Source organism: Caretta caretta, chromosome 3 (assembly GCF_965140235.1).
Source record: "Caretta caretta isolate rCarCar2 chromosome 3, rCarCar1.hap1, whole genome shotgun sequence".
Lineage (NCBI taxonomy): Eukaryota > Metazoa > Chordata > Testudines > Cheloniidae > Caretta > Caretta caretta.
Window position 1 is genome coordinate 29,543,274 of NC_134208.1, and position 23,442 is coordinate 29,566,715.

Below are 23,442 nucleotides of genomic sequence, written 5' to 3' on the forward strand. Positions count from 1 at the left end.
AGCAATAAAATCAAAGCTATTTGCTTCCAATATAATTGGCATTTTTTAACATTCTGTTATTGAAGGGACATGGAAAAGAGGGTGTCGAATGGCTTTTTAGAAATGTATCTTGATAACTACCAAATTTTCAAAAGTTTTGGGGAGCCAAACTTGAGGCCTGATTTTAACAGGGTAGGCACTCAGCATTTCTTCACATCAGGCCTCTTCCAAGACATCTTAGGTTGGGCACTGAAAAGTTGAGGCACCCAAAATCATGAGTCACTTTTGAAAATCTTGGCAGAGAGTAATACATAAAACATCCAATGAGGTAACCACTTTTGTATCTAATCTTGTAAAAGCACAACAAAATATTATAAAACCCGTAAATGTGTCAAATTACAAGGTGATTGTAATGAGTTGTATTCATATTGGATAAATAATAAATAAGAATACCTTGCTTTCAAATAGCACTTTTCATCAGCAGATCTCAAAGTAGGTAAACAATGTGTTATAATCTTAAACGGAGCCCTATTGAGCCACTCATTAAACAGCTCAGTCAGTGTAGAAAGATCATCATAGCAAAAGAGTCCATTTAAAACAAATGTATCCCGAAGTTTTTGAGCCTGCATTCCTGACACTCGGAATTCTCACTGCAGACACTGGGAGGTTTGAGTGTGCAAAGAACATAGGATGATGCCTTTGTTGCCTAAATATCATCCTTGAGAATTTATTTAATGGTTGACAAGGGATAATGTTGTCTTTATTTCATTTCACATGTTGGTTTCAATTCCTCTGATTAGCTTTACTGAGCCAATATGACAGTAAAGTCACTATAATGTGCTGCTGGTAGAAACCAGCAGCAATTTCCAACCTCTCAAAGCAAAAGGGGAGCGGGGGAGGGGGCGTGAGGGGGCAATTGTGGCTGAGAAGTACAATGGGATATTTCAACAGAGGGCATGTTTGCACTACAAAATTAAGTCAACTTAAATTAATTCAATGTACAGCCACCACAGTAATTATCCCAGTGTTCAAGGACAAGGTGGAATTTGTGCCTTGGGAAAGTTTTTAACCTAAGCTGGTAAAAATAAACTTAGGGGGTCTTACATGTGGGTCCCCACATCTGTACCCCAGAGTTCAGAGTGGGGAAGGAGCCAACCTACAGCCACCACAGTAATTAAAGCAGTGTTTCGTGTCCACACTAAGCTCCTTCTGTCGGCAGTGCACATCCTCACCAGGAGCACTTCCACCAACTTAACTGTGGGGCATTGTGGGGCACTGGCAGCTGTATCCCCCACCCCTCCCTGGGACTGACACCTTGCCCATGTAGGGCTCCAGCTGTGAGCTTCATGTGGGGTTGATAGCTCAGGTTGTCCATCCTGGGGGGAGAGGGGGCCGGTGCTCCAGCTTTGAGCCCCACACAGGGCTGACAGCTAACAGGTAATATAAGTAATGCAGTGTCTACAGAGACACTGAGTCACCTTAACTACATCAACCTAAGTGCTATACCTCTCTCAGAGGTGAGTTATTGTCAGTGTAGTGGGACACTTACTGAGTTAGGTCAATGCAAGCAGCCTCATGTCAACCTAACTCAATTGCGTAGACCAGGCCAGACTGTGCTTAAAATGCTTTGGTTTTGTTTCTTGTTGTTAACACCTACTTAACATCAATGAGTAATATTTTGATGAAAGCTTTTGCTCAAGATTTAACATCCTCACCCTTTGAATGAGGAGTTAAAAGTGCACAATAAACACCTTTGAGACCTCCCAAGATCCTGCACTGAAACAGTGATTTTTTTTTAACAGATACAGTGTTACTGGTACAGCTCCTATTATGGATATGATTATATCAGTGTAACTCATTCCCTTTCCTGCATACAAATAAGCTACCCTGGGATAAGCAAACATATACTGGCATAACTGTATGCACACTGTGGGGCGGGGGGTGCATACACCTTTAACTAAACTGGGACAACTTTTGTGTGCAGACAAGCCCTAAGGTGAAAAACAAGCCAGGAGTTCAAACAACCATTCAGGCCTTCTTCCTCCATTGCATAGAAGCTGAAAAAGCAGCTTGGCCAGTTTTTATAATATCCATTGTAAATCATATTTAAAGGTTGTAACCAACTTCCATTTCAAAGCCTTATTTTTACCACCTTTATACCTTTGAATTGAAAAAATGATGGGTCCTAAAAATGAGTAGATTTACTCTGAAGGCAAAGGAGACAGTATCTGGAAAGTTTTGAGAAAACTGGTCAAAGTTTTAAGCTTCAAGTAATGAAACAATGTCAACTTTTGTCTGAAGTTCTCCATCTCGGTCTTGCTCAAAAATGGCTTGTTAGTATCCCTTCCAACTATCTATTCAACTATTTTACGGTCTATGCGTGGAGATAACAGGTCATGATTAAGTAATGTTATTAATGATTCTGCTGACAGTTTGGGGCCTAAACCTGCCCCTACTGGAATCCTGATCTCAGCCATGTCAGTGGAGTGATTTGCAGTTCAGTGGGGCAAGGTTTGGGTTCTCCATGTTTGTGAGAACATATTGCCCTCTACTGGCCAGCTGCAGCTTAAAAAGAACATGAGGATGCTTTGAAAACTGACCAGTAACAAAGACCTTCCGTTAGCTCAAGTGGTAGAGGCATGTGGTTTTTTGAACTGTAGGACTAGCTGTGTATACCTAGGTCTACAGGTGTGCAGTTTATTGTGGTGGTGATGGCTTATATTGTCCCCCTTGGTCTTCAAAAAGAAAAGAAAACCAAATTCTTCCTGCTTTCAGTTGTGTAGGGTTAAATCTTGTTGACAAACAGCACCCGTGCTGAACATTTTAAAACAACTAAGCGAGTACTTTTTGAGATTAACATTATATAAACTCCCGTGCTGGTCTTAAACCAATCTCTACCTTTTATGGGTTAGGGGAGGAGACATCCAAGATTACCCTAAAATTGCCTATGATGGGATTCCTTACAGCTTCCTCTGGAGTATCTGGTAGTGGCCACTGTGGGAAATAGGATATTGGACTAGACAGACGTCAGGCCTGAACCAATCTGGCAAGTTATATGTACATAAAAGGTTTGAAAAATAGCTCATTTGTGAAATCCTTATGAAGGGCCTTAATTCTACAAACATGCATAACTTTATTCACATGCACAGCCCCATTGATTTTAATGGAACTAAATGCATGAGTAAAGTTATGCAAATAGTTAAGCATTTGCAGGATCAAGACAGAGGGTCTAACATTTCTTTGTGTTTTGTGCCTGCCTAATAAAATCATATCACACTTCAAATTTGAAAGATAGGTGGATTCTGACATTGGTGCACACAAGAAGCAGTTTTCAAGGACTGCAATAATAAAATGTTTGAAAAATCGCCGTGATTTGAAAACCAGATACAATTCACCATCATTGAAGTTGACCAAAAAAAAAAAAAAGAAAAAAAGAAAAAAAAAGGCAGGCAGAAGATATACACAGCCGCTAACAGCTGAAGAACTGCCTGCAACACAGAGAAAGGCCAAAGCTCTAATACAGCAACAAGGTCAAGCAAGGCCTCAAAAAATTCAGCATTCCCACTGACAACTGGGAAAATCCTGCCTACAATTGTTCAGTTTGGAGAAGCCAAGTTAAGACTGGTGCAGTTACCATGGAGAGCCTTCAGAAAGCCCAGCCTGAGGCTCACAGGTGAGCCAGAAAGCAGAGTATGCTTCAACTTCCATCTGGAGAGTGGACCTGTAGCCACGGTGGGAAGGTTTGCCAGTCGCACATCAGGTTCTTTTCCCATACCACTGCTAACCACCACTGACGGACCGACTTTGTCGCATCTCCTTTCATCTGTCAGGATGTTGGACGGCCACCACAACACCAACAAATCCTTCCAACACCTCAAAGCAAAGATACCGGGGAGTGTATTGTCTGTAGACAGTGCATTTTTAACTGACAGGTTCTTTCCACCTCCGTTTCCAACCTATTAAGAAAGCCTGGATGTTTGCTTACAGCCATTTTTAGTTTGGCTAGCTCTATTAATTTCATTCAATAAACTGGCTACCCATCCATCCCTTTTATATTCAGTTTGTAAAAATGCATTTTAATTTATCTACACAAATGAGGAATAATGGAACATATTAAAAAATAAAATAAATTGCCTAAAACCTTTCCTTGGCAAATTCCCCAGTAAAATAAAAATTCATTAAAAATTATTATTTAGGGACTCCAAGGCTATGTCTACACTACGCAGCTTTTAGCGACACAGCTGTGCTGCAACAGCCATGCCGCTAAAAGGAGCACAGTGTAGCCACTGTTTGTCAGCAGGAGAGAGCTCTCCCCTCTACAAAACCTTCCACCCCCAACGAGCAGCGTTAGCTTTGTCGGCAGGAGTGCTCCTCTCTCCTGAGAGAGTGCTCCTGCTAACAAAGCAGTGTTCACACCAGCGCTTGTCGTCAACAACACTTTTGCCTTTCGGGGGGTAACACCTCTGAAGGACAAAAGTTTTGTCTTTCATTTACCAGTGTAGACAAAGCCTATAGCACACGAAAGCTTATGCTCAAATAAATTTGTTAGTCTCTAAGGTGCCACAAGTACTCCTTTTCTTTTTGCGAATACAGACTAACATGGCTGCTACTCTGAAACCTATGGCACAGTTTCTCAAAGATATTTAGGTGTCTTGATTTCAGTGGGAAGTAGCCACCTACATACCTTTGAGGACCTGGGGCTGATTTACTTCTCTCTCAGATCACTTAAAATGAATGTATTCTTTTCATCAGTAACTCAAGATATAAAATATAAACACATCAGAAAATCTGCTTCTTTTTATTTAGGTGTCTAAAATGGATTTAAGTACCCAACCTTAACAACCCAAGAGTGAAAATGATCATCAGATTGTTTTTTTTTAATATATGAGCATTTTAAAAAAATGACAGTGGTGTTATATATTTATTTCCGTGCTTTTAAGAGCTAAGGATAGGTAAGTACACCGATGTCACCTAACAATCTTTGCTGTTTTTTGGTAAATGAAGATTTTTGTTTTAGGAATTCATATAAGCTGCAAATCCCAAACCAAACCAAACTCTTAGAAAGATAAAATACAACAATTATGGTTTTAACTAAACCAAACCCCCAGCCATTTGGGCTATTTCTAACAGACAGAACAGATTTTGAGAGAATCTCATTGAAGGTTTTCTTCTGATTCCTTGAGGTTATGTTTGACAATGTTTTTTTCCTCCTTATCTGTGTGGCCTGGTAAGTGCAGTGCGTGCCTAGTGTTCTATCCACAGTGCACCCAGAATAAGCATCTATGGCCTAGGATGTTCATGGAGTTAAATTAAGGCCTGGTCTACACACTCATTTTATACCAGTATAACTATTTCAGCTAGGGAAGTGATGTTTTACTGATATACTTATACCAGTACAACACAAAATGTGGACACAGTTATACGAGTGTGGCTTATTCCCTTCCCATAGAGGAATAAATTATATCAGTATATAAGCACTAAGAGGTTATACCATTTTAACTATACTCATATAGTTACAGTCTTTAAATATCTCCCTGTTGCACTGACCATCGAAAATAAATATCAGGGTACCCTAATCTTTGCCTCTGCAAGTTAAACAGTTGAAAGTTCATGGTGTTTCTCTAATTCAATCTCTTAGTTGTTTTTCTTTTTAAAAGGCCTCCTATTGCAAAGCAAGTGCACCCAGCAGGATACATGCTTCCACCCACGGCCCCAGACATCTCAGACCTACAGCTGAACACTACGTTGGCAGGGCCAGTAGGTATTGAACAGTGAGCACAGGTGTGCCAGGCTCTACACATATTTCTTTTTTTCCCCACAAGACATCACTAAAAATGAAAATGACAGGCTCTGCTCCCTGCATCACACTGGTGGGCTGTGTCTTGCTTGCTGCTCTGCTCCTGTGTTGCAACACAGGAAATTTGCCTTTGCTAACACCTGGTGTTTCAAACAGCCAGCTGGCCTTAACCTCAGTCTCCTATAATTGATGGCCTGCTTGTGTAACCCTGTGACTACCTCTCTCTTTAGATGCTATCTCGCAGTTAATGCCATTCCACATAGAAACATCCTATCTTCCTGTTTTGCATATCAATCAATCAATCAAATCAAGTGATCCTTATAGAAACCAGAGACAGCCTATGTAAACTGGTAGACAGAGGCTGTAAGCAACAAGAGTTAAATCTACACATGCTTAAATGACATACTGCTTGCTCTATTGTAGACTTGGAACCAGGTCATAAGAATAGCTAGGGATGTAACCAGTTAGCAAACACTTTTGTGTTTAATGGCTGGCTGACCATGTATTAAATATTACACAATGCCTCAAGTTCAAATATCCCAAACCACTTGAACTTATTCAGCAATGCAGAAACTTGGCTTACCTATATAGGCTATCTTGCTGACCAAGATTGTTTCCTTGTGTTCCCTCAGCTGTCTGTTTGTCTAACCACCCATATCTCTTGTCTTATACTCAGAGTGTAAGCTCTTTATGACAGGACGTATCTTTTGGTCTCTCTGTACAGCGCCTAGCACAATGGGGACCCAGTCCACAGCTAGGGTTCCCAGGTGCTGCTGTAATACAAATCATAAATAGATTGTCTTTATGTTCTACCTTTTAAGCTTGAAGTCCAGTGAAGCTGGCTTTTTGTTTGACATATTAGGACTTTGGGCTGGTCTACACTAAAGCTGTAAGTCGACCTAAGTTACACTACTTCAGTTATGTAAGTTACGTAACTGACGTCAACTTAGGTTGGCTTTTGCTGTGTCTACACCACGCTGTGTTGATGGGAGATGCTCTCCCATGACTTACCTTATTCTTCTCTGGGAGCGGAAGTACAGAAGTCAACAGGAGAGCGCTCTGCCATTGACATAGTGGGTCTTCACCCGACCAGCCAAACCGACACCGCTGCATTGATCGCAGCAGTGATGATTTAGCTGTAAATATAGACATGACCTTTGTCCCTGTGCTCCTCATTCTGATGTATCTTCGTTCTGGGGTTAGGAAGGGTGGTCTGTGGGCAAGGGCACTGAGCTGGGTCTTGACGGAGGCCTGGGTTTAATTTACAACTGTGCTCATGTTTCCTGCATGAACGTGGCAAGTCACTTAGTCTACCTTGTGCCTTAGTTCCTTATCCTTATTGTGGGAGCAATATAAATACCGGAGATTAATAGATAGGTACCTAAATTGCCCTCCTCACTGTAATATCTCAACATATCACAAACACTGATGATTTTATCCTCACAACACCCCAGAAGGTGTTATTCTCCTGAGGTAATGATAAACAGTACTAGCATGCTGTTTTGCAGATGGGGAACTGAGACACAAGGTAAATTGATTGACTTGCCCAGACTCATACAGGAAGTCTCTGGCGGACCAGGGACTTAGACCCAGGCCTTCCCCCTTTTAGGCTAGTGCCCTGACCGCTGGATCATTCTCCTTCTTTTACAGATGTTTCCTGATCTGGGATTTGTTTCCTCTCAGTCTGTTGCTGACCCAGTCTTGTGGTCCATGAAACAGAAACACATTTACTGAAAGCATGGATCCTCTCAGAAGAGTGAATGTAAAATAGCATCTTGGGGTCTATGTTTGTTTCTTCTCAACAATTGCCAGATTCAGCTGGCTCAGTTTCTGATTACAAAGATGTTTTTTTCTAACTGATAGCCCTGCAACCTCATCCTAGAATTTGAAAGTCAAGCTGGTGAGTGCAGCGATAATGATTCTGTGGGTCAGATTTTGCCCTCAGTTACACCTCGGCAACCCTATTGGCTTTATTTGCACTTAAGTGCTGCTTTTTAAATGTCGTTGGGCTCTCCATTCTCACTTCTTTGTCTGTAACCACCCTGCACTTAGACCTGTTAGACCTACCTGACCTTTTATGGAACTGTTAAAATGATCCTTACTTCCACATAGTACCTTAATACTGCCGGTTACTGGAAAAGATAGCATATCCCCCTGAGTAAGCAGGATGCCCTGTTAAAGGCTAGGAGGCTTTAGTTCTTGGAGCTTTGATCAGTCCAGCTGTTTGAAGTCTCTGAGTTGTTAATTGCTCCCTGTTAGCGAGGGGCACGGCTGAGCTGAGCTAAGCAGGAAGACTGTATAAAAAGTCACTTGCTAGGTGAACACGAAAGATGTGAACAGAGGTAGACAACACTGGAGTTTCAGAGAGAGTTTGGAAATTCAGTGTGAGATGCTTTTCTTCCAGGTTCAGCCCTATGTGTGGCCAGCAATGGAACTGTGGTGGTGACCGATAGTGGGTGTGCCATGTTCTCTTTCCTACCTGAAGCCAGAAGGGATTTCACATGTAGGAAGTGCAAGTTGGTGGCTGTGCTAAAGGAAAAGATTCTCGGATTGGAGGGGCAACCTGAGATGCTACGGAGAATCAGGGGAAATGGTGAGTTCCTAGATGGCTAAATACCATTTGGAAAAATACCAGTACTCCAAATTCAAGGAAGAATGGAACTAGCCACCAAAGAATCACACAGAGAGGAACTCAGAGAGGAGGCCTGGCGGCTCAAAACCACCAGAGGCAAGAGGTAACAGTACATTCTATATGGCAGGAGAAAGATGAGGATGAGCAGGCTGTGGCCACCAGAGAGAACAGGACTAAGAGGAATTCCACACAGATAGAAGTTTCAAATTGATACCAGGCCTCAATGTGGGAACTATGGAAGATGCTTCTGAAGATGCAGCAAGTCCAAGGGAATGGAGAGATATATGGGACACACGTGGATGGCAACTTGGCCCAACCTATTAGAAAATCAAGCTTGCCTGCAAAGAGGTCTCCAACCATCCAAGGAAGACAGATCATTTTTGGAGATTGAATACTCAAAAGAATTGAAAGAACATTCTGCATGGGACAGGTGGATGACAGGATGCTGTGCTGCCTTCCCAGAGCCAACACATGAAATGTTACTCTAAGATTGGATGGGCAAGGATCCACTGGGTGGTTGTTCATATTGGCACTAATGACATTGCATTGCAGGATCTCACAGATAGTAGATGACTTCAGCGAACTCAGAAGTGTGCTGAAGAAGAATGTCTAAGTGATCTTGTCTGAGATTCTTCCTGTCCCACAAGCAAATGAAGACAGAAAGCAGAAGATTCTGGAAGTGAATCACTGGATAGGTAATTGGTGTAGGGTTTGTTTTTGTGGAACTTGGGTCTATCTTCTGTGGTGACAGGGGGTTGTATAGTTTGGATGGCCTCTATCTCAGTAAAAGAGGGGCCAGTCTCCTCCAGGACAGGCTGAGTAGAGTAGTCAGGAAGGGGTTAAACTAATAGCAAAAGGGAAGAGTAAAAAGAAGGAAGATAAGAACACTCAGCACAAAAGCAAGATGGTAAGAACAACCAAGGACCCAAAGCCAAAGGACATGAAGAGAAGAAATTCTTGAACTGCCTCTACACCAATGTTAGGAGCCTGGGTAACAAAAAAGAAGAATTGGATTTGCTCCTTTATCAGCATAAATTCTATCTAGCTGGTATTACTTGACTCAAGTGAGATGATTCACACTATTAGAATGTTAAAATCAATGGTTATAATCTATTTAGGAAGGGTCAAGTGGGCAAAAGGGGATGGGAAAAATTGCAAATGTGTCAAAATGTGTCAAAAACAGCATTACCTGTTCTGAATCACTGATAATGTGGATGAAAATGATCTTATGGATCAATGTCCTTATAGATGGGCTACTTGTTGGTGCCTGCTGTAGACTACCAAATCACACTAGGGATAAGGATGACCAGCTCCTTATGCACCCATATATAATGTGTGGGAAAAAAGCTGTGTGATCATGGGGGAACTTCAATCTGCGTGACATGTTGCCAGTACTAAAACATCCTTGGAATGTCTAAACATTATAGATGACAAGTTCCTAACTCAAAAAGTGTTGCAGCCAACATGGGGGAATTCTTTATTAGATCTTGTCCTAACAGATAAAGAGGAACTGTCATAAATATAAAGGGAAGGGTAAACCCCTTTGAAATCCCTCCTGGCCAGGGGAAAGCTCCTCTCACCTGTAAAGGGTTAAGAAGCTAAAGGTAACCTCGCTGGCACCTGACCAAAATGACCAATGAGGAGACAAGATACTTTCAAAAGCTGGGAGGAGGAAGAGAGACAAAGGGTCTGTGTCTGTCTATATGCTGGTTTTTGCCGGGGATAGACCAGGAATGGAGTCTTAGAACTTTTAGTAAGTAATCTAGCTAGGTATGTGTTAGATTATGATTTCTTTAAATGGCTGAGAAAAGAATTGTGCTGAATAGAATAACTATTTCTGTCTGTGTATCTTTTTTGTAACTTAAGGTTTTGCCTAGAGGGGTTCTCTATGTTTTTGAATCTAATTACCCTGTAAGATATCTACCATCCTGATTTTACAGGGGGGATTTCTTCATTTCTATTTACTTCTATTTTTATTAAAAGTCTTCTTGTAAGAAACTGAATGCTTTTTCATTGTTCTCAGATCCAAGGGTTTGGGTCTGTGGTCACCTATGCAAATTGGTGAGGCTTTTTATCCAACATTTCCCAGAAAAAGGGGGGTGCAAGTGTTGGGAGGATTGTTCGTTGTTCTTAAGATCCAAGGGTCTGGGTCTGTAGTCACCTAGGCAAATTGGTGAGGCTTTTACCAAACCTTGTCCAGGAAGTGGGGTACAAGGTTTTGGGAAGTAGTTTGGGGGGGAAAGACGCGTCCAAACAGCTCTTCCCCAGTAACCAGTATTAGTTTGGTGGTGGTAGCGGCCAGTCCAAGGACAACGGGTGGAATATTTTGTACCTTGGGGAAGTTTTGACCTAAGCTGGTAAAGATAAGCTTAGGAGGTTTTTCATGCAGGTCCCCACATCTGTACCCTAGAGTTCAGAGTGGGGGGAGGAACCTTGACAGGAACTGATCACAGAACTAAAAATTAATGGTAACTTAGCTACAAGTTTTCATGACTAAGGCTACTATTTGGTCACAGAGGTCGCAGAAGTCACAAAATCCGTGACTTCCGCAGACCTCCGTGACTTCAGCCCACAGTGCCTGGAAGCTGCAGGGTACCCCCACCTCCCGTGGTGGCCAGGAGCTGCGGGGGAAGCCTGCAGTCACAGGGGTCCTCCGCAGCTCCCCAGCCGCTGCGGGTGCAGGGGGTCCCCAGAGCTCTCCAGTCCCCACAGCTGGCAGGGATCCCTAGCAGCTCCTCAGCCGTGCCACCACCAGTGACAGGGGAATCCCCTGCAGCTCCCCAGTCCCTGCGGGCGGCGGAGGATCCCTGACAGCTCCTCAGCTGCTGCTGCCAGTGGGGAAATCCCCCAGAGCTCCCCAGTTCCCGCAGGCAGTGGGGGATACCCAGCAGCTCCTCAGCTGCCATGGGGGATCCACCACAACTCCCCAGTCCCCGCGGATGTGGGGAACCCTCACAGCTCCCCTGCCTGGGGGCAGGAATCCCCCTCCCTAGTCAGTGGGATCCCTCGCAGCTCCCCAGCTGCCACAGGTGGGGGTCCCTCCCAGCTCCTAGCCTCGGGACAGAAGCCACAGCTCCCAGCCACAATCGGGCCGGGTGCTCAACCCTCCTTCCTCCCCATTTTGTCATGGACATTTTTAATATAAGTCAGGGACAGGTCATGGCTTCTGTGAATTTTTGTTACTTGGCCGTGAACCTGTCCATGACTTCTAAAAATGTCCATGACAAAATCATACCCTTAATCATGACTTGATCACATTTATAATGTGCAAGCAAAAAAAAAAAAAAGTCCAGACCAGTTAGACGATTGAGAGATAGAGAGATATAGTTGGTGCTTTAATAGGGAAAGTGGAAGCAAGTTAGGAATTGTAGAAAACTGCAGAAAATTCATAGGGGAAACCTAGGGACACAAGGAGAAATGTATGGCCAGCAGTGTTAAGGACAATCAGGAATTTTTATAATATATTAGGAACAAAAAGAATTCTGACAATGATGTTGCTTCATTAGTAGATTGAAAAGGCAGATGTGTTCAATAAATATTTCTGCTCTATATTGGGGGGAAAAACAGATGATATGGTCTCTTCATATGGTGATGAGAATGCTCTTTCCATTCTGCTAATATCTCTGGAGGATGTTAAACAGAAGCTATAAAAGTTGGATATTTTTAAAGCAGCAGGTTCAGATAACATGCATCCAAGATTTTTTAAAAGAGCTGGCTCAGGAGCATGCTGGCCCATTAACATGGAGTCTTGGAGCACTGGAGAAGTTCCAGGAAATTGGAAGAAAGCTAATGTACCAATTTTTAAAAAGGGTAAAGAAGGATGTACCAAGTAATTATAGGCCTGTCAACCTGATATTAACCCTGGCCTAGCTAATGGAGCAGCAGGACTCAAGGAGGGTAATGTAATTAATGGAACTCGACATGGGTTTAGAGAAAATAGGTCCTGTCAACTGTCTCTTTTTGATGAGATAATGCATTTGGTTGGCAAAGGTTATAATGTTTATGTAATATATTTAGACTTCTGTAAGGCATTTGACCATTGATATTTTGACTGAAAAACAAGAATGATATAAAATTAAGATGGCACACATTAAATAGATTAAAAACTGACTGACTAATAGGGCTCAATATGTAACGATACATGGGGAATTTAGCGTCAATTGGGTTTGTTTTCAGTGGGGTCCCACAGGATTGGTTCTTGGCTCTCCACTATTTAATATTTTTATTAATGATCTGGAAAAAAATATAAAATCAGCACAAAGTTTGCAGGTGACACAAAAATTGGGGGAGTGGTAAATAGTGAAGAGGACAGGTCACTGATTCAGAGCAATTTGGATCATTTGATAAACTGGGACCAGGCAAAAAAAGATGTGTTTTAATACTGCTAAATGTAAATACATCCGTCTAAGAATGTAGGCCATATTTACAGGATTGGGGACTATAGGATGGGAAGCAGTGACTCAGAAAGATTTTTGAGGTTAATCGTGGATAATCAGCTGAACATGAGCTCACAGTGTGGTGCTGTGGCCAAAAGAGCTAATGCAATCCTGAGATGCGTAATCAGGGGAATCTTGAGGTTATTTTACCTCTGCATTTGGCACTGGTGCTGCTGGAATACTGTGTGAGGTTCTGGTGCCCACAGTTCAAGAAGGATGTTGATAAATTGAAGAGGGTTCAGAGCAGAGCTGTGAGAATGATTAAAGGACTAGAAAACATGGCTTATAGTGATAGACTCCATCTATTTAGTTTAACAGAAAGAAGCTTTAAGGGTGCCTTGATTACAATCTAGAAGTACCTACGTGGGGAACAAATATTTAATAATAGACTCTTCAATCTGGAAGAAAAAGGTATAACACAATCCAATGGCTGGAAGTTGAAGCTATACAAATTCAGATCGGAAATAACGTACAACTTTTTAATGGTGAGAGGAATTAACCATTGAAACAATTGACCAAAGGGTTGTGGTGGATTTTCCATGACTGACAATTTTTAAATCAAGATTGGATACTTTTCTAACGGATGTGCTCTAGAAATTATTTTGGGGAAGTTCTATGGCCTGTGTTATGCAGATCAGACTGGATGATCACAATGGTGTCTTCTGGGCTAGGAATCTATGAATCCCATGTTAATGGTACCAATTTAAATAGGATTCTCACCCTCCTCTGCCATACCTCTTCTAAAAGACTAAAACAAAAGCAGAAGTAATCCTCCCAGTTCCTCACCTGGTGCATTAAATTCAAAAACTATCTAAAAAGATTAAAAATCATGCAATTACAGGATCAGTCGCTGAATTAAAGGCTCCTTTAGGATAGTTCAATGTTTAGACTGAAAATGTAGTTCTCAGTTACAGTTGTGTGAAGCTGAGTGGTAACCTTGACGGAGCTGCTCTGCTGTAACTGACATAAGAGTAAGGCCTTTGGTGTTTATTTTTGGAATACTTATTGGTTATAAATCAAAAGACAAACAATAAATATTGAGACAAAATCAATGAAACTGTCTTTTTTGTGTTAAAAGTGATGTTCTAAAACAAACCTATTTGTTAAACAAATCAGTTTGAAAACGTGACCTAGTTTCAGTTTGCATGTTTCTTTTAACTGTCTCGGAAAAGGCTGTTTATATAATTTTGTAAAGAAATGTGAACTGTTCTACTCCATTTACATTTCTTTGTTCCAAAATGTATTCTCCCTGTTAAGATTCCAGTCGACAAGGAAAAGCAGACATCGTGATTACTTTACAACTGTGAAACTTTAACCCACAAAACCCATTCAGAAAACACAAAATGAGTCACAGGAAGGGGTCACTTGCTTGCAAAACTCATTAAAAGCAAGGCAAGGCAAAATGGATTTCCTGTATCAATAAATAGAGTGCTGGCAGTACACTGAACACCTGACATTGCTACAGGCTTGGAAACCATATGAAAGTGTAGCCATTAGAAAACTGAGATCAGTTAGTAACTCTCCAGGCCCCAGTTCAGTAAAGCATTTAGGCATGTTCTTAGGTTCTGATGAAGTCCATGGGACTTAAGTATGTCATTAAATTCTTTGCTGAATTAGAGTCACAATGCCTAGCCAAGCCTTTTTTGAAAATAGATTCATGTGGCATTATGGAGCTGTATACCCTACTTCAGAGTGGTGAGCTGCTATATGGTTTTCTAATTCTATAGACAAATTAGGAGGGTATTGTACTTAATTAAGATTTAAATGTAACGGCACCTGCAACTTTCCTCAGCTGCTTGCAATACCCTCTTAGACTCTTGAAAAACAGATTTGTCCTTGACCAGTTTTATCCTCTCCTACTTGGCAAACCAGCCAGAAAGGGCCTGTTCACCTCTCTCATGCAATGCTCTCAAAGCAAAGCCTGGCACGGTTTCAGGCAAAATGCTTTCAGGCCAAAGCCTGAGCCCAGTGCCTGACTCAAAAAGCCAGGCTCAGCACTGAACCAATGTGCAGTGATGAGAAGGGAAGATTCTACCTCTTAGGCCCCAGAGCAGTCATACAGGCACTTCATGGAGACAATGCTAAACTACTGAATTTGTCTCTGCTCCCCAAGCTCTGTTTTTTCCCCTCTCCTTGCCCCCATTCCTCTCCCTGCTCCTGCGCCCATTGTTCTCATGCTAGACTTGAATGGCTAAAGTAGCCTTTGCAGGCCCTTCTGTAGCCCCCTCCCAGGCAGGACAAGAGGATCTTGCAGCACCATTCCCTGTGTGCTGTCACAGTGGGAGCCACAACAAAACTGGAGGGGGGGGGGAGAAGGAAAGGGGCAATTTCCTGTGTGATCACCTACACTCAGCCCTTCCCTTGCATAGTTGAAGGAAGGAAAGCCAAGGAAAGCCTGGATTTTCCTCCAAAACTGAACGGGCTGTAGTCTGCTGTATTAGACGTCAGCATCATTCATGTGCATTTTCAATGCCATATCTTTACTGTGGATACACACAGAGAAGGTCTTTTAAAATGGTGCCCAGCTTGGGTGTACACAAAAGGGTGAGTTGAAGGCCTCATATTTCCAAGTGCTTATATTTGGTCCTGAATATTGAACAAAGTAGTTTCTTGTATTTGGTTTTACATCTTGCAAAAATCTCTCCCAAGGTATTTGGTGCCATTTGCAAAGCACATTAAACACTCCAATTGTCTAGACCTGTATATTTAAAGGGAAATGTTCCTTCTTCCATTGTAACACCAGGAGGCAGTTTTAAGTGCGCAGCTCCTCTGAAAGTTTGTTACCTCAAACTTTTTATGCATCCTTTGTTCACAGGATATCCCAGGAGCAATAAATAGGTCCTTACAAAGTCTGCTTTGTAAAGGCGAAGGTGTCATTTCTGTGATTATTAATTTGAAAAGCACCCTTGTTTCAAACCCATCTCCAGAACTTTAGGGTAAACTTTTACACAGGTCAGAGCTTCACAGACAACAGAGAGGCCTGGTGCTGCCATGTGTGTGGACTGTCCAAACATGGCTTTTTTCACAATTTTGAACTGAACTTCAGCTACTGTAGAACCTTCTTAACTCCAAACATTTTTATTTTTTAATCATCAACTAATGCCAGCCTGGCAGCATGGAGAACTGATTGGTCATTATTTTTTCAGCAAATCCAGCAGAGGAAGCGCAATGCATTTTTTGTGTTCTCATAAATAACAGCAATTATTTTTCTTGTCTATTTCTCAGCACTGGAACAGAAAACAAAACAACCCTTACTGTGTAGTCCTGCTCCCATTGCAGCCAATGACAGTACTCCTATTGCCTTCACTGGGACATAACCAGACCCTTATGTATCCAGGGTCTCAGTCAAACTTGAAGGATGTGAGTTAGACACCCAGGCCCAGATTTTGAGCTGTGCTCAGGCCAGGACTTGAGGACAGGCGGGATGGATCGGGGTGGAGGAGCCAAAGATCTGGCTTTAGGCCTTTGCAGCTCTGTAATTTTGGATCAAGCCCTGGAGGCCTTTTTGGTCCCTGCAATAAGTTAGCATCAGGGTTGCTCTAATGCAGGAGTTCTCAAACTGGGGGTTGGGACCCCGCAGGGGGTCACGAGGTTATTACGTGGGAGGGTTGCAAGCTGTCAGCCTCCACCCCAAACACCACTTTGCCTCCAGCATTTATAATGGTGTTAAATATATAAAAAAGTGTTTTTGATTTATAACGGGGGGTCGCACTCAGAGGCTTGCTACGTGAAAGGGGTCACCAGTACAAAAGTTTGAGAACCACTGCTCTAATGTCTGCCTGGCTGTTCCAGACACTAAAGTGCTTTTTGACAGCCAGGACTAGTGGGAGAACAGAGGCACTCTGGCCAGGCCACCTTCAATGGCATCTTCCATTAGCTTTGGCTCCCGGGCTCTCTGCAATGCCACAGGGTGAATACTACAAATGCTGGATGTGACAGCAGGTAATCCTGAAAAAAGACAAGCCATTACTAATGGACACAATTATCACACAACACAATATTCTTTCAAGTTGGCCAAAAGACACAAGGCCACAGCTGACCATTTTTAAGATGTCAAAGAACTGAAATGGCAGAAAATTATTTTTCAGCTGTTTGCATTTATTACAATATATCTTTAACGTCTTTGCATTCAGCACATCAAAATGAGGTGTTACAATGATTTCCATCAGTGCATTAGACAGAGCAAATCCTGTATATAAATAGAAATAGAAATGATGAGCCAAACCAAAATATAAAATAAAACATTCCCCCAACCCCGAAAGCTGTCAATAAATTTTAGCTTTGATATAACTGATAAGATGCATATATTATCCTCCCCCTCCTATGACCACCCGTGTTGAGTGGGACAGTCATCAGATTCATGAAAATAAACAATAGTCACCACCCCACAGTCAAGTTTATAATATGTCTATTGTAGAAATAGAGCACATTGTGGTTTGGGTGTTTGCATTTGCACTATGTTAGCAAAAAGTATTCTTTCTGTAACAGAAACCACCATTACACTGAAAGCAGGCACCATTTTTCTTTCACGGAAAGAGTAAGAATTCCTTTAACCATTCCACTTTGTTCTTTATGAATGAATAATCCAATTTAAAGATGTAGGCAGACAACTGCCTGACAGCCAAAGCAAACTATAGCGTACACTTAAAAAATATTATAAAATGGAGCAAAATCTTTTGTTACTAACAGAACAAGCTTTTGATTTTCCAAACTGTTCTCCCCATGAGCCAATTTAATAAATATTAGCTAAGAGTAATATATACCTTTGGGTGTTTAGACGGCTACAGTCAAACTTCGACAGAGCACAATGTCCCCTAGTGTAGTAGGGTCTTCAAACTGAAATGGTTTAGATCAGCTACTCATCTACATTGCCATTTTGTTTCCAATACCAAAAAGTGATTAAAACTGGATTCACTACTTATTGGCACATCAGCAAATAAATGCTATGGACCTGCCTTTCAGATGCGTTTCACTATGGGTGAGATCAATGGGAGTTCCAGTTGCTCAGCTCTGAAAGTTAGGCCCTAAGTACTGCAGGAGGGTAACTGAACTGAGTGCATCTTGTCAAGTGGCTGGGAATTTTTTATATCATAAATGCACTACAACAGGCCATTAGCAAAATAAATACAGACAGGCTATGGCTAATATGTTCATCCGGTAACTCAAGAGTTAATGACAGGGGGGTCATAAATAATATCTACAAAGAATATTTCATAGTTTCATACAGCTTAAGGACAGCAGGGGTCATTAGATCATCCATCCTGACTTCCTGTATATCACAGGCGATTAAATTTTATACCCCTGTATTGAGCCTGTAGTGGGTCATCTCCCCACTCTCGCAGAACGGCGGTTAAAAGCAGCCCTGGCTGCAGCTGGGAAATGGAGTGAGAACAGCTGGGGGAAGCTGAGGGAGTAGCTGACAACAAGTGTGGCCAGCTTATAAGAGGGCCGGGGGCCAGGAATTGGGGGGGGTCTCACTCTAGCCCTGGAGTGGGAAAGGCTAGCTGCCTGAGAGGATGGTATCTGAAGCAGGGCAGTGCTGGGGAAAGGCAAGAGGAGCTGGGGAGCTCCAGCCTGGCAAATCCCCAGGCTGTGGGCCTTGCTAAAAGCCAAAGCAGGTACTGGGGTTGCAGAGGTGCAGCCCAGGGATAGTCAGAGGTAGCTGGTCCAACTCCTTGCCAATGAGTGGCCATGACAGACTGCAGTTTGCCCCAGTGAGCGGGGACTAGATGATGACTGGCAGTAGCCACTGAGGCAAGGTGGGTTTAGAGGGTGGGGGGTTTCCCTGGGAGGGGGTACTGCCGGGGCAGAACCTGGAGGTAAAGGGGCACCGGGGTCCAGGATGGACATGGGGCCTGAGGCAGGTGAGCCACCAGCCTGCAGAGGGCGCTCTGGGCTGGAATCGAGCTAATTCTCAAGACGACCAGCAGGTGGTGCCACACCGGTGTGTCTCGCTTTGCTACAGAGCCTAATAACTTGTATTTGGCTAAAACATATCTTTTAGAAAGGCATCCAGCCCTGATTTCAAGATATCAAGAGATGGAGAACCCACACTCCCATGTTAAAAAATGGTGCCTTATTTCCAATTTGAATTTGTCTGGCTTCAGTTTCCTGCTGTTGGTTCCTGTTTTCCTTTCTCTGCTAGATTTTCTCCTCCTCATATGCTGCAATTAAATCACCTCTCAATCTTCTTTTTGCTAAACTAAACAGACTAAACCCTTTAAGTCCCTCACTCTCAGGCATTTTCTCCATTCCCTGAATCATTTTTGTAACTCTTTTCTGAACCCTTCCCCATTTTTCAACATCTTTTTAAAATGTGGTCATCAAAACCTGTATGACATATTGTAGCAATGGTCTCATTGAGGCTTTATACAGAGAAAATCACATCACTACTCCTAATCCCTTGCTTATACAGCCAAGAGTCACATCATATAAATTACAGTGTGGTTGTACTTAGAGACTGACTCTCTAAAATTGGCACCCTGAGGCCCACATTGATGGTGTCTCAGGGACTCAATACCAAATTTGTTCAGTTTACAATAAAAAAGATATTTGTTTTTGTTTAAAACTGCCAGCCCAGCACACTTGACCTACGAACTGAAAGTCAAAATGTGTTTTTCCTCCTTGTGCACTAATTCTGACTTAAGTACAGCATACATGCACCTGAAATATTCTTTTAGTGGGTCAGAGATCCAGTGATGCTGCACAAGAAGGAAAGTCTTTGGGCACTTGTGTAAATGATTTCTCAAGATGCAGAGCAATGTGAATTGGCCCCTTGACTTTAACATCCAAAATGAGTCAGTATGCATGGCCAGCAGTTAGAAAAATCCATATTTTGGGGCACCAATCTATTTCCCACTGCCAGTGGCAAAACTTCCATTGAGTTAAATCAGGAGCAGGGTCTAGCCTTTCCTTTTACACTGAGCAAATTTAACACGGGAGAAACTGAAATACACTAAATATGGAATCCCATGATACCATTTTCAGAAAGCAATTATGCTTTGGACATACCTCCAGCCAAATATCTTTAAAAATAAAAAAAGATAATCATTTTATTATTTATCTCCAAACACAAATGTTTTGATCATTTGGCAAATGGCCAGTTGCAGTTACAATTTAAAGCAAAGTACTGCAGTACATTATTTGAAAAATGCTCTCAAATGATCTGCAATATTGACTCCAATGCACACAGGTAAAATTTAAGGCATTGAAAAGTAAGTAACATAAAAGAGCAGTACCTACAACCAGTGTCTGTGCAAATGAGAAAAGAACTTTTCAGGTACAGAACTGAAAACAAAAAGGAAGATTTCATTGATGCCAAAGATGGCCAGATGTACTGCAAAGCACACACAACTGAAATCATGAGATGCATCCTTAACCAGCAGCAAGTTCACATTTTAGCCATAGAAAATGCTTCACAAAATACTTTTCAGTTGTGACAAATCCCTTGAAGCTGTCAGCTCCAGCAAAGTGCAACTCAGTGCAATCAATGGGTAAAATCTTGACCTTACTGATGGCAACAGGAGTTTTGCCATTTACTTCAACCAGGCCAAGATTTCACCTAATGGGTCGAATTCTTCCACTTGTATACTTACACTTTGCCTTAATCCAAATGCTTTTGGATTAAGGTACTGCTCAAGGTGAGTAGGGATGACAGAATCAGATAACATGTTTTTATTTCCCTTACTTTCAATTCACAGTGTGCATTATTTATTTCCCAGAAAAAAAAAAGCCAATTTAAACCAGCTAAAGTTTTGTCCCAATAACTCTTATACGATCCTATGCTTGTTTGGGAGGGGATTACTGTCCGTTCTTTTAAATGAGGGATTTTTAATTTGACAGAGGTTGCAACCTGTACAGACAGACATACAAACTGGTGTCAGAGTGTTGAAACCCTGCCCTTCCCATCCTGCTAAATGGAAGGGGGTTGTGGCTCAATGGGAAGGTGGCTCATGGCAGACATGGTGTGGAAAACGTTGAGAACCACTGGTGGGGTTTTTTAACTAAATCTTATCGTATTTTTAACTGAAAACCAGTATCATTGCACTTGTAATTGATCTTTTTTTTTAAGAAGACTGTTGCACATTTTGAGCATGTTGGCTGAGAAGTTGGAACCACCACTCCCATTCCTAATCATTGGAAAGGTGACTTTAAGCATGGAAACACAGTTCCAAATTTGCTTTTAACAAATGAATACAATGCTCACAATAGCACATATTCCAGCTGATCTGTCCAAGGCAAAAACCAAGCTGTGTCCTTTAAATATAAGATGACCAGTCCTTTGAACTGAGGCCAAGAGGCTGTAGGTGAATTTAAGATGAGGATGGAAGAATATCTTGGTTTTCAAAAGGTGGTAGTGGTTCCCTCCAGTACGTGAACTGACTGTAGGTATCAGAACAAGGGAAGTCTGAAGAATGGCTTCTTTTCAGCAAAGGAAACAGGTGATCAACCACCTCACAGAGTCTGACGTAACTGGGGGGGAAAAATTACTGTTTAAATCATCTCAGATTGTTTATTTATTTTGATTTAAAAATAAAGATGCCCACCTAAGGCTCTTGGAACCCTAATGCATGTTACCAATACAATATAAAGCTCATCTGCATGAAATGATCAGTCCAACCAGCTGGCTTCCACCCCTTCATCGGCATTCATTTTGAGCAGTGATGTTCAAAGGGTTATGTGTTGGAAAGCAGAGTTTATCGCAGCTTATTTTGGAAATGGTTAGGTGGTGAAGCCCACATAGAAGAATTATTTATTAAAAAAACCCCAACCATTAAGGCCCAGATTTTCAGAAGTGACTAGAAATTTGGGGTTTCTCCTTTACTGGGTCCCTTGAGACATCCTAAAGAGGCTTCATTTTTTTCCAAAAGAGCTGAGTACTCACTCTGACAATCTGGCCCCTTTCAGGTGTCTCAAGTGGAGAACCCAGGATTGCAGGCACCCAAAAATCATTAGTCACTGTTGAAAATTTGGACTAAAATGTTTATGAGGTTTCAGTGTCTCAAACCATATTCTTTCCACCTGGCTGACTCACTGCAGCATCCTGACATTTATCAGACCACCACGTTGTAACAATCCTGCTACTGTTCCAGGATTGCTCACATGCAGTGACTGTAGCGTGATAACTATATGCACTATTTCTTTTTTTCCCCCCTCTACTTGTAACTCTATAAAATGATTTTTTAAAAATGTCTTTGTAACCTGCTGTGAACATTCTGTGTACCTCTCAGATATAAGGAGTACGAACCTCACTCACACTAGTGAGCAGTTACTCACACAAGTAGTGTTACTGAGTCAAAGGGAATGCTCTTGTGAATAACTGTCCACCAGTATGAATAAGAGGTTCACATTCTGGCTCATAGACACTAAGAGAATTAAAGGAACACACACATTTAAATCTACATTTGTCTGATTTTTTTTCTATCCACTATTGTTACCAGTTTACCCTTAGGTTCCTATAACTGAAAGAGAAAAATATAGTTATTTATATTTGTTCAGGGCCTGATTGTAGAACCCTGCTCATGTGAGTAGTTCTGTTGACTGTAATGGGATGTCTAGTGTGTGCAAGTGCTTCCAAAATCAAGCCTTCAGTTCATTTAAACTCTGGAAAATTCCCATTAACTTCAGTTGGACAGGGATTTGTGTATAGCCACTTTTAGCTGTGCCCACTGTATAGTTAGTTTCAGCTTTTGTTTGCCCAAGTCTTTTGCATAGAAACCCTGACAAGGGGAAACTTTAAAGAAAGAATTATTTAAAGATCACAAAACATGGCAGAGGGACTCGGAAAACTACATTTAACTTATTTTTGAAACTGACTGCACTAGAAGCGGACAGCATCCCTATAAGCAAATAAAAAAAACAAACGTTTATTTTATTTGCTGGCTCAGTGAGTATCTTTCTTGTTAGTTCAAATAATGTCAAGTGGAGACTTGGTATTAAAGTAATCAACTGTTATATCAATCCAAATATTTCATTTTAAACATTTCGAGAAAACCTTTGCTAAAATAGAGCCAAATAAATTCTTGGTTTAACTCTCATCGTCAACTGGGTGATGAATTTGGCCCATGAAGTACTACTTACGATGAGATGTTGGTTTTTGCATGCTCTTGTATAAGTTCTCCTTTGGGATTAACTGTGAATATTCTGTTTAAAGAGACCCCCACTTGCTTGTAGGAATAAACGTCCTGGCAAAAAAGAAAAAACTTAAACTTAAAAAAAATTAAACCATACTTCTGCCTTTGCACAATACATTTTATTCTTTATAGAATATATAGTGCAGAATAATATATAAAGAATACTGAAGTGCAAAGTATTGGTACTGAATATACGTGTTATCCTGCATCAGAAGCTCTCATAGCATGTTACTAACATTAACTAAGCCTAACAAAATCTATAGGAACTAAGAGCTTGTCTACATGGTGCATTAGTGTGCACCAGGGAAGTGTAAATTCTTGTCCAGCATGTCATACATTTAGTGGCCCATGTGGACCCTTCTGGCATGTACGACAAGTTCCCTAGTGCACATTAACATAGTGCTGTTTGTAAAATGGTTTCTGTTAATGTGCACTAGGGAACTTTTAGTGTAGGGCAGCAAGATC

General features: G+C 41.6%; 1 protein-coding gene across 5 annotated transcripts in view; it reads right to left on the reverse strand.

Moving 5' to 3' along the window:
- Positions 1–16,921: 16,921 nt before the first annotated feature.
- Positions 16,922–23,442, reverse strand: part of LPIN1 (lipin 1) — a 106,927-nt gene continuing 100,406 nt past the window's right edge. For all 5 annotated transcript variants that reach the window (XM_048845530.2, XM_048845532.2, XM_048845531.2 and 2 more), the window contains 2 exons: positions 22,925–23,028; positions 16,922–21,316 (listed from right to left, as the gene is read on the reverse strand). In XM_048845530.2, coding sequence (XP_048701487.1) covers positions 21,157–21,316; positions 22,925–23,028 — 264 coding nt within the window. In that variant the 3' untranslated portion in view covers positions 16,922–21,156. The remainder of the gene's footprint in view (positions 21,317–22,924; positions 23,029–23,442) is intronic.